Source organism: Syngnathus floridae, chromosome 21 (genome assembly GCF_059516105.1).
Source record: "Syngnathus floridae isolate MCC-2025c chromosome 21, RoL_Sflo_1.0, whole genome shotgun sequence".
NCBI classification, from domain to species: Eukaryota; Metazoa; Chordata; class Actinopteri; order Syngnathiformes; family Syngnathidae; genus Syngnathus; species Syngnathus floridae.
In genome coordinates this window covers 736170-750341 of record NC_142433.1, presented here as the reverse complement: position 1 = coordinate 750341, position 14172 = coordinate 736170, and the positions used below count along the sequence as shown (strand labels likewise).

General features: G+C 41.2%; 1 protein-coding gene and 2 long non-coding RNA genes across 4 annotated transcripts in view; all 3 read right to left on the bottom strand.

Moving 5' to 3' along the window:
• Positions 1-8634, bottom strand: part of rbms3 (RNA binding motif, single stranded interacting protein) — a 166440-nt gene extending 157806 nt beyond the window's left edge. For both annotated transcript variants that reach the window (XM_088365121.1, XM_088365122.1), the window contains exons 1-3: positions 8497-8634; positions 6917-7001; positions 5037-5175 (exon numbers count right to left, since the gene is read on the bottom strand). In XM_088365121.1, coding sequence (XP_088221247.1) covers positions 5037-5066 — 30 coding nt within the window. In that variant the 5' untranslated portion in view covers positions 5067-5175; positions 6917-7001; positions 8497-8634. The remainder of the gene's footprint in view (positions 1-5036; positions 5176-6916; positions 7002-8496) is intronic.
• Positions 745-2651, bottom strand: LOC148379681 (uncharacterized). The gene is made up of 3 exons (XR_015855019.1): positions 2547-2651; positions 1716-1835; positions 745-1235 (listed from the first exon to the last, which is right to left on the bottom strand). It is a non-coding gene; the product is annotated as an uncharacterized LOC148379681 (long non-coding RNA).
• Positions 8635-10493: 1859 nt separating the features above from the next.
• Positions 10494-11436, bottom strand: LOC148379679 (uncharacterized). Its single transcript, XR_015855080.1, has 2 exons — positions 11369-11436; positions 10494-11014 (listed from the first exon to the last, which is right to left on the bottom strand). It is a non-coding gene; the product is annotated as an uncharacterized LOC148379679 (long non-coding RNA).
• Positions 11437-14172: the final 2736 nt, after the last annotated feature.

Here is a 14172-nt window from a genome sequence, read left to right as displayed (position 1 = left end):
TCTGGGATGCTCAGTACACTACAGCTCTGTCGCAGATGATATGAAAAGAAAAATATATATATATAGAATGCACACTCAAAGTAAGCTGTGTGTAGTCTTTATGGGAGGAAATTTGTGTCCACCCGCCCTCAACATGTTTATCACCATGTTTGTCAAAGATATGGCTGAGTTTATTGTCTTTGCCTTTTTATTCTTGTTTAACAATTACTGTAATGTTACCATTAAATTCTTTATGATGCTGACAATTTGACCCTTTGGCAAAAGAATTTCCGATACTGATGATCCTATATTATTTTTTATGAGAAAACTTATATGGATTGTGGTTTGGCTGGATACAAAATTGTAATACTGCCATAGTTTAAACAAGCAATATGTGGTCATATTTAAAAGTTCTTAGAAATGATTTCATAAAGTACTATAATTGTGAAGGGAGCCTGGCTTGTAATAAATAAGGTGCAAAATCAATAACTCTTCCTGCAAACTGAATTTGAATTAGGATCTACTTAGGCAGTACATGGAGCAAGATTAAAAAGTCCCTGGGCTTGACAGCGCAAGTGCTTCTCTCACAACACTTACTAAAAATAGGTGCGTTTATAATAAACTTACTTCAGGGCAAGGCGGTGAAAGAAGCAGCAAAGTCACAAGATGCACCGTCACACATCACCTAGCATGAAAACTTCATTCTTTATCTGAGGCTAACACATTCAATATACAAGTGCCTTTCAGCTCGGAATGTGGCTTCCTTGCCAAGAACTCCTTCCCACCAAGGAATTGCAATTGGTTGTGCACGCAGACTGTGAGAAAGAAACTGCTTAAACATTTTTACAAGTTGTTGATGACCGTGACTAAGAGTTCAGGGTGGAGCAACCCTAACGCGGACAAGGGGATGGATGATAATACATTAACCTTGAGATACGACATAACACTTGCATAACCTTGTTGGCTCATTTTATAGCCGGGGATTCATTATTGAAATGCAAACTGCAGTCATTAGCATGTGTACACGTATACAGTGGAGCTTAGTGTGCTGAGTCAGGTGAAGATAAATGAAGATAAAAAAAAATAAAAATAAAGGTCAGGAGGAGGAGGAAGATGAGTACATCCAGGTCACCATGCACATCCTTTCGACAGTATGAACAACATGGAACGAATATCAAGGATTTCCAATGATAGCAGGCTATAGCTTGAGGTAAAGGTCTCCTCCTCCGTACACGCCATCTCGGTCCAGCAGCAAGCTATAGGGGATCAGAGCATGCTCTGTCTTTACGCCGCCTCCTCTCTCTCTCTCTCTCTCTCTCTCTCCCTCTCTCTCTGCACAGGGGAAGAGACGGTGTAGATAAAATAGGGTGCTTAAGCTCAGACACTCATGGGGAGGTGTCATCTCCAGCCTCGGGCGGCGCTTTCGGAAGCGCAGCTAAGATTGAAGTCAAATCGCAGCCATTGATCAAGGCCCGAGATGCTTCCTACATCAGAAGCGCTGGTCCGCTCACAGGCACGACAGAAGGGGAAAGATGGAGAGAGGCGGATGGCACTTTTAGTACAAGTCGAAGAAGGAAAGGAAGGGGAGAACAATGTCTTTATCCATCATAACAAAGACAAAAATGCTGAGGCTTCACAGAACGCCTCCCATGAGGCTGAAATATGACACACCGCTTTCAAGCTGCGTACAGCACAATGCTGCTTTGGAAAAGAAGGAAAAAAAAAAAAAGACTCACATTTGATTTGAAGGCAAATACAGGATACATTTCAGCTCATGCCCGATGCATACGCGGTATCACGGCATCTTTTAATTCCCAGACTCCCATCCGGCTGACCTCTGTGCACTCTACAAATCTCTGGGAAGAAAATGCCAGCACTAAATACACTGTTCATTATTTTTTTTATTACGGCCGAGAAATGCACCCATGGCTACATGAGCTACATCATATTTGCTGTTAACTAAAAGTCGTGGAGACAATTAGCACTGGCTGTTAAAATTAATCATTGTAGCAGCTATAATCTCAGAGGGCAACAGAAGTCCGGGCATTTACGGTTTGTTTATCTGATCCCCCCCCACCCCCACCACCACACACACACACACACACTCTCAGCAACAGTATATCATCCAACTGCGCTACTAAAAACAAAATGAGGGGTTTACTTTGGCTGCAGTGTTGAACCATCCATTTAATCCTTAGATTAGATAAACAAAAGAACAAAACAAAGTCCACACAATGTAAATGGCACAAACCTGAATAAACGGGCACTACATTTCTCAGATAGATATTTCTCTTTTTCTCCCCACAATAATAATAATAATGCAATGTGGGCAGGATTAAATAAAGAATGGCCCACATTTGTCAAGTTTGTGACTCGTAAAGCAATAATCGTACATTTATGATTAAATGATTTAGATGGTGAAATTTTCAATGCAACTCTATTCATACTCATGGGACAAATATTCAACATATTGGAAGTCAACCAGAGTTACAAAAACAAAGTTTGCTTTCATAGAGCGCACGGTAATATTAATTTAGAGATGTTTTTGAATACGTTTTTTTCCATACCTTCTCAACTGCTACTAAATCCTTCATCTGAGTTTTTATTAAGCCTTGTGGTATGCCCCAAAGCAGCAGCGGCGGCGGCGGCAGCAAGAAAGTAATAGCCTTGGTCATGCTGCATGAAAAGCAAACATTCAATGGCAAGCTTTGCAGAAACATAAACGAGCATTTAATGCATTCCATCCCTTTCGGTTTGTTCCCTTCCTCTCCTCTCCTCGCCGCCGCTGCTTTCTCAATGGACCTGCTTGCTCAAAGCATCACTAAAGTTCAAATGGCGATACAAAATATAGCTATTTATGTTTTGATCAATTCCTTGAAACCTTTGCCCGCTAAACACGGAGAAACGTCAGCAACGCACCGTCAGTAAATTCTAAACTTGAATGCAACACATGATTGCGCAAGCACCCACACACTTACTTAGTTGTTTCTCAGAGGACTTTGGTAATACCCTGTATTATAACCCGCATCACTTATAGCGAGCACAGCCAGCCGCAAAGCTCATTTGCACTATATGTGCTTGGTGCAGCAGGGAGGAATGGGAACATCCCATCATCTATTTGGCGATTTTTCTGCTCCTTTGAGTCTAATGGATGGCGACGTCGTCAAAAGCCCATCCTTCCACATGTTTAACTTTGTGCAAGAAAATGTGTCTCACCTTGTCAGAGTGTCCAATAGCCTCTTGTTTTGCCATCACTACTCTTGCTGTGACTGTTATTAGAAGGGCTTTAATAATGAACCCAGCAGGCATCTTCTTCATTAGGCAGGCAGGTGGAGAGAGGCCACCGAGCCAGTCTGACCCTGCTACGCTCTCCTCATTGGGGATCTGGCACAAGAATTTTAATGGGGGAGTAACAGAGGCAGGCAGGCAGGTCAGTCCAGGGGACACGGTGTGCATGCCAATCCGGGCCGACCGACCGGCATGAACACAGCCGGAGCTGTGAACAGCTCGTCTGACAGTTTGTAACAAGCGTGGAGGATGGCGAGCCTATGGGGATGAAGGCCGGCCGGCAAGAGACTGATGCCAAAGGGATCAAGTGAGGCATCCAGGTGAAAGCCAGAGACGGACAGAGTTTTCACAAGGCCCCGGTGGTGTCACGCTCGCCGATAAAGCAGGTTACAGCTTCTTCTAATTGTCTTATTTATGCTGAGATATTAAGTTCATATATCATAAAAACCAATTTGGTCATAAATGAAGTGCTTCCGGTTCATTTAAACGGTACGCCGAATATGGTCGGCGCAACCACGGATGGCTTATTTTAGCAGCGCAGAACGTTGATCGACATCTTTGACAACCTTGTCTTATTTTGATGATGTCCTGAATGTAGATCAAGTTGTAAGGGCTCCTCTCACCACAATAAGTACAAGGATGCATGTACTGCAAAAAGCACATTGGTTGCTATAATTACCTTCATGGCTCTTCACCATCAGAGCATGCTAATAAAGCCACAGGAGGAAAAATTCAGTCACCCTTATACATACCAATGTTTTTCTTTCCTATTAGCCAGGTTTCACTGTGCATACTCGCCTAGTGAGGAAATTCACATTTTTTCACAGCATCGACAGCTGCTACTATATTGGAGTTCAAATGAAAGATCCATAAATACATCACTTGCAATCGTCCGCAACCTTGTCATCAGCGCAATTACATTCTGCTTCGTCAAGAGTGGGAGACGAAGACTTTAATGAAGTGCGCCGTACTGCGACTTCATATTGTTCTCATTTCTTGCCTTGTCAGCTTTCGAAATTGAGAGTGATGTTTCTATTTGTTTCCAAATGTGTTGCTTGAAAAATGATTCACTTAGTAGCTCAATACCAACACGCGAGGTACAGCCCCTCCCAAATGTCCCACGGAACTAAATATTGTATTTTGAGCCCTTTTGAAATCCAGAAATAGGATGCAGGTAGAAAGACATGAAAAGACGCACGACTTCATTTAAAAAAAAAAAGAAAAAAAGAGCACATTCAGACTGATTGAAAACAACACATTCGGTTCAAGTAAAGGACAACAGATGTAAGCATCTCATTTACATTTTTAAAGCGTTAGGCTGGGGCTCTATCATGCACATTTGAAATGTCACTGGCTCCAATGTAGTACATGTAAATAACTTTGACAGTATGCGTGTGTGCTCTCAATGACGGAGGCCAGCCCCGGTTAAATGATGCAACAAAGTGGCCGCATTCATCCTCTTTAGTAAACTTTGCCATTTAAAACCCCACCAATTACCAAAGAACACCAAATGACGCACAAGATATACAGATGGTGTGAAAATGATATACTTGGAATGTAAACAAATTGAGTATTGATGGACATAATCAATTTCTGTAGTTCAATGATTGTACTATGGCTGGGCAGAAGCTAGGCTATTGCTTGCTCGCCCGCCCCAGTTCAAAAGGCTGCAGCCCACTTGCAGTTTGTGTAAGTTCTTGATACGACTTGCTTTGTCATCTGTGACCTTTCCGATAAAAAGAAGCGGCAGATTTAGAGTAAATTCCTACCTGTCTCCATTTCTTCAGCGTTGCACACATCCACAAGGAACGGCCGTATTGATTGTTGTTGCTTGTCAAAATGAGTCCCCAACATTCAGCTCTCAAGCTGATCGATCATGACGGAATATTAGCTGGGGACGGCTTGAGCCTATAGAGGGGGGGAGAAAAAAAAAAGTGCTGATGCAATCTGATAGTTCTGATTTATTTTTCCATAAAGAATTCTACACGAGACTGTTTATGGAATTGGTTTATTCCCACTCAAAAGTAAGGTTTCAAATATCAATACTCACAATATACCCATATATTGCTAACCTGCTTTCAGACCCACATCAGCCATGGCATCTTTTGGAATGATCACCTTCAAATGGCTTTGAGTGGATAAATCCACTATAACAAAAGTGTTTGTGCCAGACTATTTAACAAAGTATTTGTGAGCTTGATAATAACAAAGTACATTGACTTTGAGAGTACGGGTTAGCGCACATAAAAGGCCACATGTCTCCAAGTTTTGGTTGCGCATGAGATTACCGCCCCATCGCAACTTGCTCGTCCAGTGAAGCCATCAGTCCGACACTAATCCTCCTTTGATGAGGCTTGCTTCACAGGAAAAGCACTGACATTTGCCGCTAAGGCCTGCTCGCTTCCCCCCCGATCACGCACGCATGCACGGAGGGAGGGAGGGAGGGAGGGAAGGGGGGGGGGGAGGGAGGAAGGGGCCTCGGCTCCGGTGAGATGCTCTTTCATCCCAATGTCGGCGAGACGTGGGATTCAGATGACTGCTGGATTAGATGGCAGTTTAAAGGAGACAAAGACAGATGTTGGCGCTCAAGGGACAAAGCCTCAGAAAAACCCAGATCAGCTCACATTTATCAATTCCAAAGAATTGCACGGAAGACAAATTCTTTTAATTGCCCACAAAACTTTTCCCAACACCGTCCTCATTGAATCGTCTGTCCTTGCAAATGATGCAGTCACTCACATGTGACATGAGCCATTGAAGACTGCCTTGCAATCTCCACCCGATCAGAGGTGGTGCTCCTCAAGGCTCTGTTCAGTGCCCACTGATCTTACCAGTAATTCATGTTTTATGAGAACTAAAGTTTGGATTCAAAATCATGATGGCACATAGAATCAATTAACCGTACGTGCAAATGGGAAAACTCGGCATACGTGGAATGAACCACCAAAAATATTTGGTCGCGCACATATTTAAAGGATCTTAACTGTGGTTGAGGCTATAAATCTGTTCATTCCTTGCAGCGCTAATACTTTCTGGTTTAGCTGCAACATGCTAATAATATAATGAGCCACCAGCAATGACACCAAATGAAAGCACTGAACTGAAACCCTGACGAGATAAACACAAAATGGAATTTTACATTACACGTGATTGACTTGCTTGGTTCATTAAGCAATCCAACAGGTGAATGAATACTTGAATATTGTGATGATGTGATTGATTGTGTGCACCGAGGGACTGAGATCCAAAAACACCTGCTACACTGAGGTGTGTCACTGCCTCCCTCTGGTACTGCAGAGAAGCACACATTCTTGGTTGGACGTCTCCATCTTCTTTTAAGTCAATGAGAGCAGAAGCATTTCCACTCATTTTTTCCCCTCGTATGTTGATAAATACAGATGGTTGGAATGAAAAGGCACTGTTATACAACATGTGCATATTTACATGATGCAGTCAATCTGACGGTCAAGACAAACAAAGACCTTGAAAGGATACTTTCCTAGACTAAAATGATGACCCCGCCCCATTTTGTCATTTACCCCACTCTCAGATCCCTTGCTTTCTACAGATTATATAATGACATTCAGCCCGTGTGAAGAGTCATTATAGCAATGTTAAGTGTGGGGAGAGAGGTGGTTGTCACGGTTACCTGATCCAGCATGGTGCTGAGCCATCTGCCGTGGAAAAGACAACTCCCTGGCTCACTGCAGTAATTACTGCAAGCCCCAAGCAGCCTGCACACATGAGCACAGCAAGTGCATGCGCGAGCGAGTGAGCGAGTGAATGAGTGACAGAATACATCAGACAAATAACAGCCCATTAGCTAAGATTGCCAAAATGCTCTTAAAGCAAATAGTCATGAGGCTGAATGTGGTACTTTTCTAAGGATCCATCTGTTTTGCCTTTGTTTGCTGTGACCCATTGTGCTCCAGCTGTCAAACATACCCCTTTTGAGTTCCGGAAAAAAAGAAAGACTTAAGATACTAGAGATGAAATGATTCAGCAAACAATGAAATCTGTGAATAATAACATGCAGACACTTTGAATTATGTCCAACCTTTAGCAAGCACTAAAAATACAGCCCCAAGATAAATTATTTCTCCAGTCGGACAAGCTTGTATTTAAATGCAGCTCGAGATGATTAATTAGACCATTTTATGACTTGCTTTTACAGCAACAAGTAGCTACATTTACATGGACAACACATTTTTGAGCCGATCAGTTTGGATTAAAATTAGAATCCCATACACTGTATTCATGGGCACTAAAAAGATTGATCCGATTAGCATATTTGAGACATGCGCCAATTGATCAGTGAATAGTCCCAGCTTTTTACAGTAGGGTCATATGGGCAGTGTGGACACCTTGGATTGAACAAGCAAACTTGCACATGCTACATTTTGTGGCGAAATGCAAAAAGCAATTAAGAAGCAAGGGTTTGAATTGCTTGGTGATCCAATTAAGACTGAATCCCTGCAGATAGCAGTCTGTTACTAATGAGGCAAAATTAGCAGCATTAACATGGCCTCATATGAGACAAACATTTACTCCGCTCTGATATTGCATATTTTTCCTCTCTGGGAAATAAATGTGTATTTGGATTTATTATTGCTCACTAATTTTCTGTAATGAAAGTGCGAGCACGCAATGGCGAAGAAGCCATTTTAATACAAGCAGTGAATATAGTCTTGAATATTAATGACCTCATTTGCATAAATTGTGTCACTCGACTCAGGATTCCAATTAAACCCTTGATTAATTGCTTGGCTGACCCGTTAAATAGAATCCTTTAAGTGGTTCAACGGGACACCAGTGCCTGTTGACACACACAAACATGTGCGCGCACACACACTTACAGACTTTACACTTGAACTACTCTGAAGAAAATTAATCTTAAGGAATTAGTGAAGAAGTGAATATGCCTTGGCAAGTATGACACCTGCAGGATGAAGCCGTGCCAGCAATTATGACTTGGTTTGAAAGGGAGACTTTTTTTTTTTTAACTTACCCAAACAGCACTAGGGAACATTTTACAGTATTTGAACAAAAGGGGCATGCAAGCATGAGGTGATTGATACAAGAAACAAAAAGTGATGTGACAAAAGGTCAACTTGAAAAAGTGAATTAAAAGCTAAAGTGCACCAATGGAAGAAAAACACTCCAACAAACAAAATACAAAACAACCTAGGCAATGCAGGGAATAAACAGGAAACTCACAGTTGTACTTACAGGCAAAAACAAGAGAAAAGAGAAGCAGCTGACCACAAGAGTCAAAATGCAGTCGCAGGAACAAAACCTTTCACTTGGTCTTGATGACAACTGCCTGCATGTGTCCTTGCAAGAGACTCCGCCCACTGACACTCTAGCTCAAATATAGTTGTTAATATTAACATTTTTACATTTGATATTTATTCTCTCTTGTATACTTAAACACAACCTTTCAGTCTACTTAGGGCCCATTCTGTATCATAGATTTCATTAAACCAATCAATCAAACTTTATTGCTACAGCACTTTTCATCCATAAAAATCAACCCCATCTGCTACAAGGACAAAGACACACCCACATACACATATAAAGCTTAGAAATAAAACCGTGGTGACCTGGGTTCAATGAGAAATTGGAATATGTTTATGCATTTGGATGAAAAATGGAAAGGGGGATCAAATCAAGCAGAGGCTGCAATCGGGAAGAAGAGGCAGTCCAGATAAATCGCATGTTGCGGTGATGTAAACTAAAGCAATGTCATGTCATATGCTCTAGCACGCAATGGAAAATTAAAATCACATGTTACAATTTCCTGACAGGCATCTGTTTCTTAAAAAAAAAAAAAAAAATGACACTAACATACTGCAATGATGTGTCATCTGTGCATGTCATATTGTGGTGCGGTCTTTGTTCTAGCAGTTGTTTGTTTTTGTCTCCCAAAGAGGATCTGTTATTCATTCAAGCCCAAATAAATGATACATAAAGCAACCCAAAAAGGAAAATCCCACAAAACCCACGGAATTAAAAAATTGGGTTGTTTGTGAATTTTTCATTTGACCAAACCTTTTGGGGTTAAATGAATAACCCAAAAATGGTGGATGTTCCTCTTTCTGTCTGTCTGTCTGTGTTTTCTCTGTGGCAAATTTTCACTGACATGGGCTATCTAAAGATAATGAAACATACTATTTTCTTTTGTTTCCCAAGTAAATGTACTTTGCAGAATGACCAAAATCTCCTACACGTCTGTAATTCACTAAAAATATTGAAATGTACTGTGGATTATCACACAGCAGCAAAAATAAGCATCCATTCAAGATGCACGGGTAATCGATAATAGAATCCAATGGTAAACATAATCCCATGTCATGCCGCGAGAGTCCCACCCCTTAGAGCAAACTGCGCAACGGCTCTTAAAGATTTATGAAATGAACAAAGCACCGAGTGAGTGAAATGCGGAGTCAATCTCATTTAATACCATTGGCTCATATAATGAGCAGCCTTGTAATATGTGAGAAATAACTAAATTACTGATCACACTCTGCAGTCCTCTAATTATACCCTTGAGATAAGAGCGGCAGTAATACGCTTTCAATTGTTATCAGAGTTTACATAATTACACCTTCCACACATACATCCACACAACAAGGCTAAGATAAGTGCCATTGTGTAATTAGTGCTGGTGATGAAACCCTCAATTACAGTTTATTCACAAGGCTAGCGGCTGACCTATGCGCTCGCAAGGAGCCCAGATTTAACACCGGCTTTAAAAACACCAATGACTTCATGAGTCAGCCGCAGCAAAGCGGACAATTTATTCCTTGATTTTCCACTTTATTTCCTTTCGCAGTTAAAAGGTAACCATCGTTTATTTCCGTAATGACCGCGCGAGTGGGTGTGAGTGGGCAGACGAAAGAGATGAACGGGGCTAACGGAACCCAGGGATGTTGGTTTACTGTCATTATCGTTCATCATGTGGCATTCTTTCAAATGACAAAACAAACAAGAATATACCTAAAGCGTGAGGACATGTGTCTAAATGATCTCACAAAACTGAAGCGGTTGACCCTCTAGTATATGCATGCAACCATATCTTTATGTCTGTCATGGGCGGGAAGAGAAAAAAAAAATGTCCTTATTAAATGTCTAGTATGCCCTTGAGATTAAGCCAATTGATTATATTCATGGTCCAGTTGTACCTCAAGTGAATCGATTCTGCAGCAGTAGCGGTTGTAATAATGTGGTATTTTTACTTTTTAATTAAAACCAGTGTCATTTGAATGACAGCGCAGAGCTTAAAAATGGAATGAAAGTAATTATCAATATTAAAAAAAAAAACCTTCCCTCATAGTGAAGGGAATTATCTTAGATGTGATTAGAACTAGCCAAACATGCAAGTCATACGGGCCTATGAGAGGCCGCTAGCGTATTCACCTCACATCACATGACAATGAATAGGAAACAAGTAAAGTGACACTGAGCTACTCATGGACGATATAAATATAAGACATGTGAGTGAAAAGGGCTCCTGCCAACTGACACTACGACCAAACAACTGAAAGTCTTTGACTGGCAAGATGGAAACTCTGCTCAATGCTCGATTCCATTTCCATTCAGCGCTTCCAGGAGTCACTTGTGTCATCTCCATAATGTTTTCATTTTGCTGCGATGTCATCTGTTGCGTGGCCTGCAGAGTCTCTCAAGATGATTGACAGAAAGAGCTTCTGACCGCTGCCAGGCAGGCTTGATTGACGTAGTCAAACTGGAGGAGTGCCAGCAAGCATTTTACAGATTTTTTTTTTAGATGTGTAGAGGGCTCCAAGATGACAGATTTAATACATTCACAAATCAGCATGTGCTGAAGGGACAGGCCAGTGTAGTCTGTGAGCAATTTGGAAAACGCAGCTAATCAGCTATCACAGGAGAATCAAAATAACTTCACCCACTTTCAAAGTCTAAACAACTGCCACTTCCAAATGTATTCAAAGAAAAGTCCTATGGTCTTTAATACCTCAATACATTTGATGGCTCCTTCTTTTTTTTTTTTTTGCTACATTACACAATTAATATTAAAGTGATACATTGCGGTTGTATCAGGGTGTTTTATTTTACACACCTTTTTAATGGAATACAGACTTACTTCATCAGGAGGGGGGAAAAAATGCATGATCAGTGATGTGTCATTAATGACCACAAGATGGCAACAACACCCAATAAATTGTCAAGCCAATAGTATGACGCGCCCCAAATGTTGCCTTACGTCATTTTCTGTCTCTGTCAAAAGGCATTCTGGTGCAAGCAGAAGGGAGATTGTCCAAATGAGTCTGTTGAGAGGCCCTCCCTCTCATTGCCAGAGAAGACAGACAAGCAGACAGGTGGATCTGCAAGAAGCATCTGTGTGGATCAGGGGACGGGCAGGATGATGCTCTGGACAGTGCATCATCTCTCTCCATTTCTCCAGACAAGCAATGTGTCCTCATCCATACACAAGCCAGCAGTCAAATATGTCAGTGTGAGCAGACGATTGCGGGTATTGTTTGTTTGCAATGCCGCCATTATTTCCCTCTGAGGCCAGCCAGTGGAATGAGGTGCCAGGATGTGTGCAACTATTGCTTGCGCTGCAAACATTGTCATACCGTTAAGGTAATGAAACTGTCCAGGTCAAATCAAATGGGTTAGAAAAAAATCATGATTTCAATTTTTCAGTGCCAGTCAGTCAAAATGGCATCATTGGATTGGATTGGTGTCATTTGCATCCCTGGGAATTAAGTATAGGCCTGTAAATAGATTTCACTATCAACATTGTTAATTAAATTCATTGCCTTGGTTAGAATTAGTAACAATGACAAGTGATTGAAATGAAAATTGACCTATTTGTTGATTTTCTTTTCCCTCAGCCGTGAAGACAACACACAAAGTCGCTTTACACTCACCCAGTTTGCAGTTTTGTTAATGCACAGAAATTTAACACAACTTGTGTGAGACACAAAGTGCCATGGTGTTATTTGGTGCCAGAAATGGCTCTTTGATTACGGAATTTCAACAACTGAGACCTTCTTAGCAGGTCAAATGAAGTCAGGATGCTGCAATCGAGACGATCCACTAGGAGGCACTTTGAGACTTTGCATCCAAAGCCTGACAAACATGAGCCTTTAAGAACATAACATTGTTTTTTTTCATGGCAAAAATCATTAATCACTCAATAAATTCAATCATTTATGAGTAAGAGGTGCAATATTGTTTAAACGTTTAGTCTAAAAAAAAAAATGCTCAAATTGTTGCCTGACACACTCCTGGGAATGATGTTTGACTAAAATCCAGTGTCAAGACGTCAAAGCTTTTACAAACTGATGCAAGATGTAAGTGAATCGCTTGTGTTTACTTTTTATTTATTTCTTTTTTTTTCCCCCATCCAAATTTGTAGGTGTTAAGAGCAGGCGGGAAAGGCCAATTGAAAGAGCTTCTTCAGCCGCTCTCACAAGAGTCTCTCGTCGCTCTCAAACCATAAAAGTGAAAATAGAATCAATGTCACGTTGGCGTTTTTACATTTTGTACAATTGTTGAATCCCGTCGTGCTTCTCGGAGGATCGAGCTTGATCTCTCCATTTTTTGACCTATGTGACCTTTGATTCAGTTTTAGAACAAAGCAATATTTTTTTGTTTTGTTTTTTTTTGCTGGTGAATCCTGTCTGAATTAGATCGATGCGATTCATCTAAATTAAAAGAACAAAGTAGAATTATTCAGCCATTACTTCAGAGCAATAATATGAGTGTTGTTCCTTTGCTAAAAGTAGAAAGACAAAAGCATCGCACCTGCTGCTCGACCACATGTCAAGTGTTTGTCAATTAATTGCGTACAAATGCGCGCATTGGTGTGAGTGCCTGAAGCCGCCATATGTGCCTGCTGCAAATGGCACAAGACTTTTGTTTCCATCCACCATGAATTTAAAATGATTTTCACCAATTTATTATTTACGGAATATGATCAAGATCACAACAACTGCAGCTCAAGCCGCCGAACCCAATTGTTACTTTGCTTTATGTGTGTGTGTGTGTGTGTGTTGATGTTTCTTCCAAGCTGGGTTGAATAATTAGGAAGTGCTTCTTTCTAGCGAGGGCTAAGGAGCTGTCAGGAGACATTCACAGGCAGGTTTCGCCATTGGAGAGTGTGAGGAGTCTCATCAGGGTCTTAGATGTTTTGCTGCGCCTGTTTCTAAAGAGAGCGCTTTATTTGGAGTGAATGCATTCTAGCAAGGTCTCCGCTGTTGCTGTACGTTGATTACAAAGTGTTTTCGCGATTACCCGTAGCGAGTCGATTCCAGCCTAACAGGGTTACGAGCGCTTTTAATCAAGCGTCATGAAATGCACAAGAAAGGTCTTGAGGCCTCTTTTGATGTCTGCTCATTGTCTTCGAGGACCTCCTTTGTTTACCGATTGCGCAACTTAGAATATAGCATCGTTTTTATTCATTGTGATTCGGATCTAAACAATTCATTTTGCCTCTGTTCGGTGTTTGGAAGGCAAGTCGGCTTCCTCTTCTGCTACTGCTCACTCGTGGTTTTTCTGCTCAGCTTGTTTTTTTTCTTGGCTGCGGTCGGCGTCTGCCTTTGCTGGTGTGAGCGAATTTCTCGCAGCTTCTCCTGAATGTGTTTTTTGAAAGTCCTTATTCAACATTTGGTGCAACTATAATCGGCACTTAGCCATCATGCTCATGCAGACGTGTCTATGCTTTCACACATTTATGTCTTCAAGTGTTGTGCCATCTCTTTATAGGATTTTTTTTTCCATTTAATCTGAGTAGGAACCAAAAATGTAAAACTTATTTGGAATATATTGGCATGACAAATGACCCGCTTATAGCTCAGCATAGACCAGCGAGGCTGCAATAACATAAAGAGTTATACTTTCATTCCCTCACCT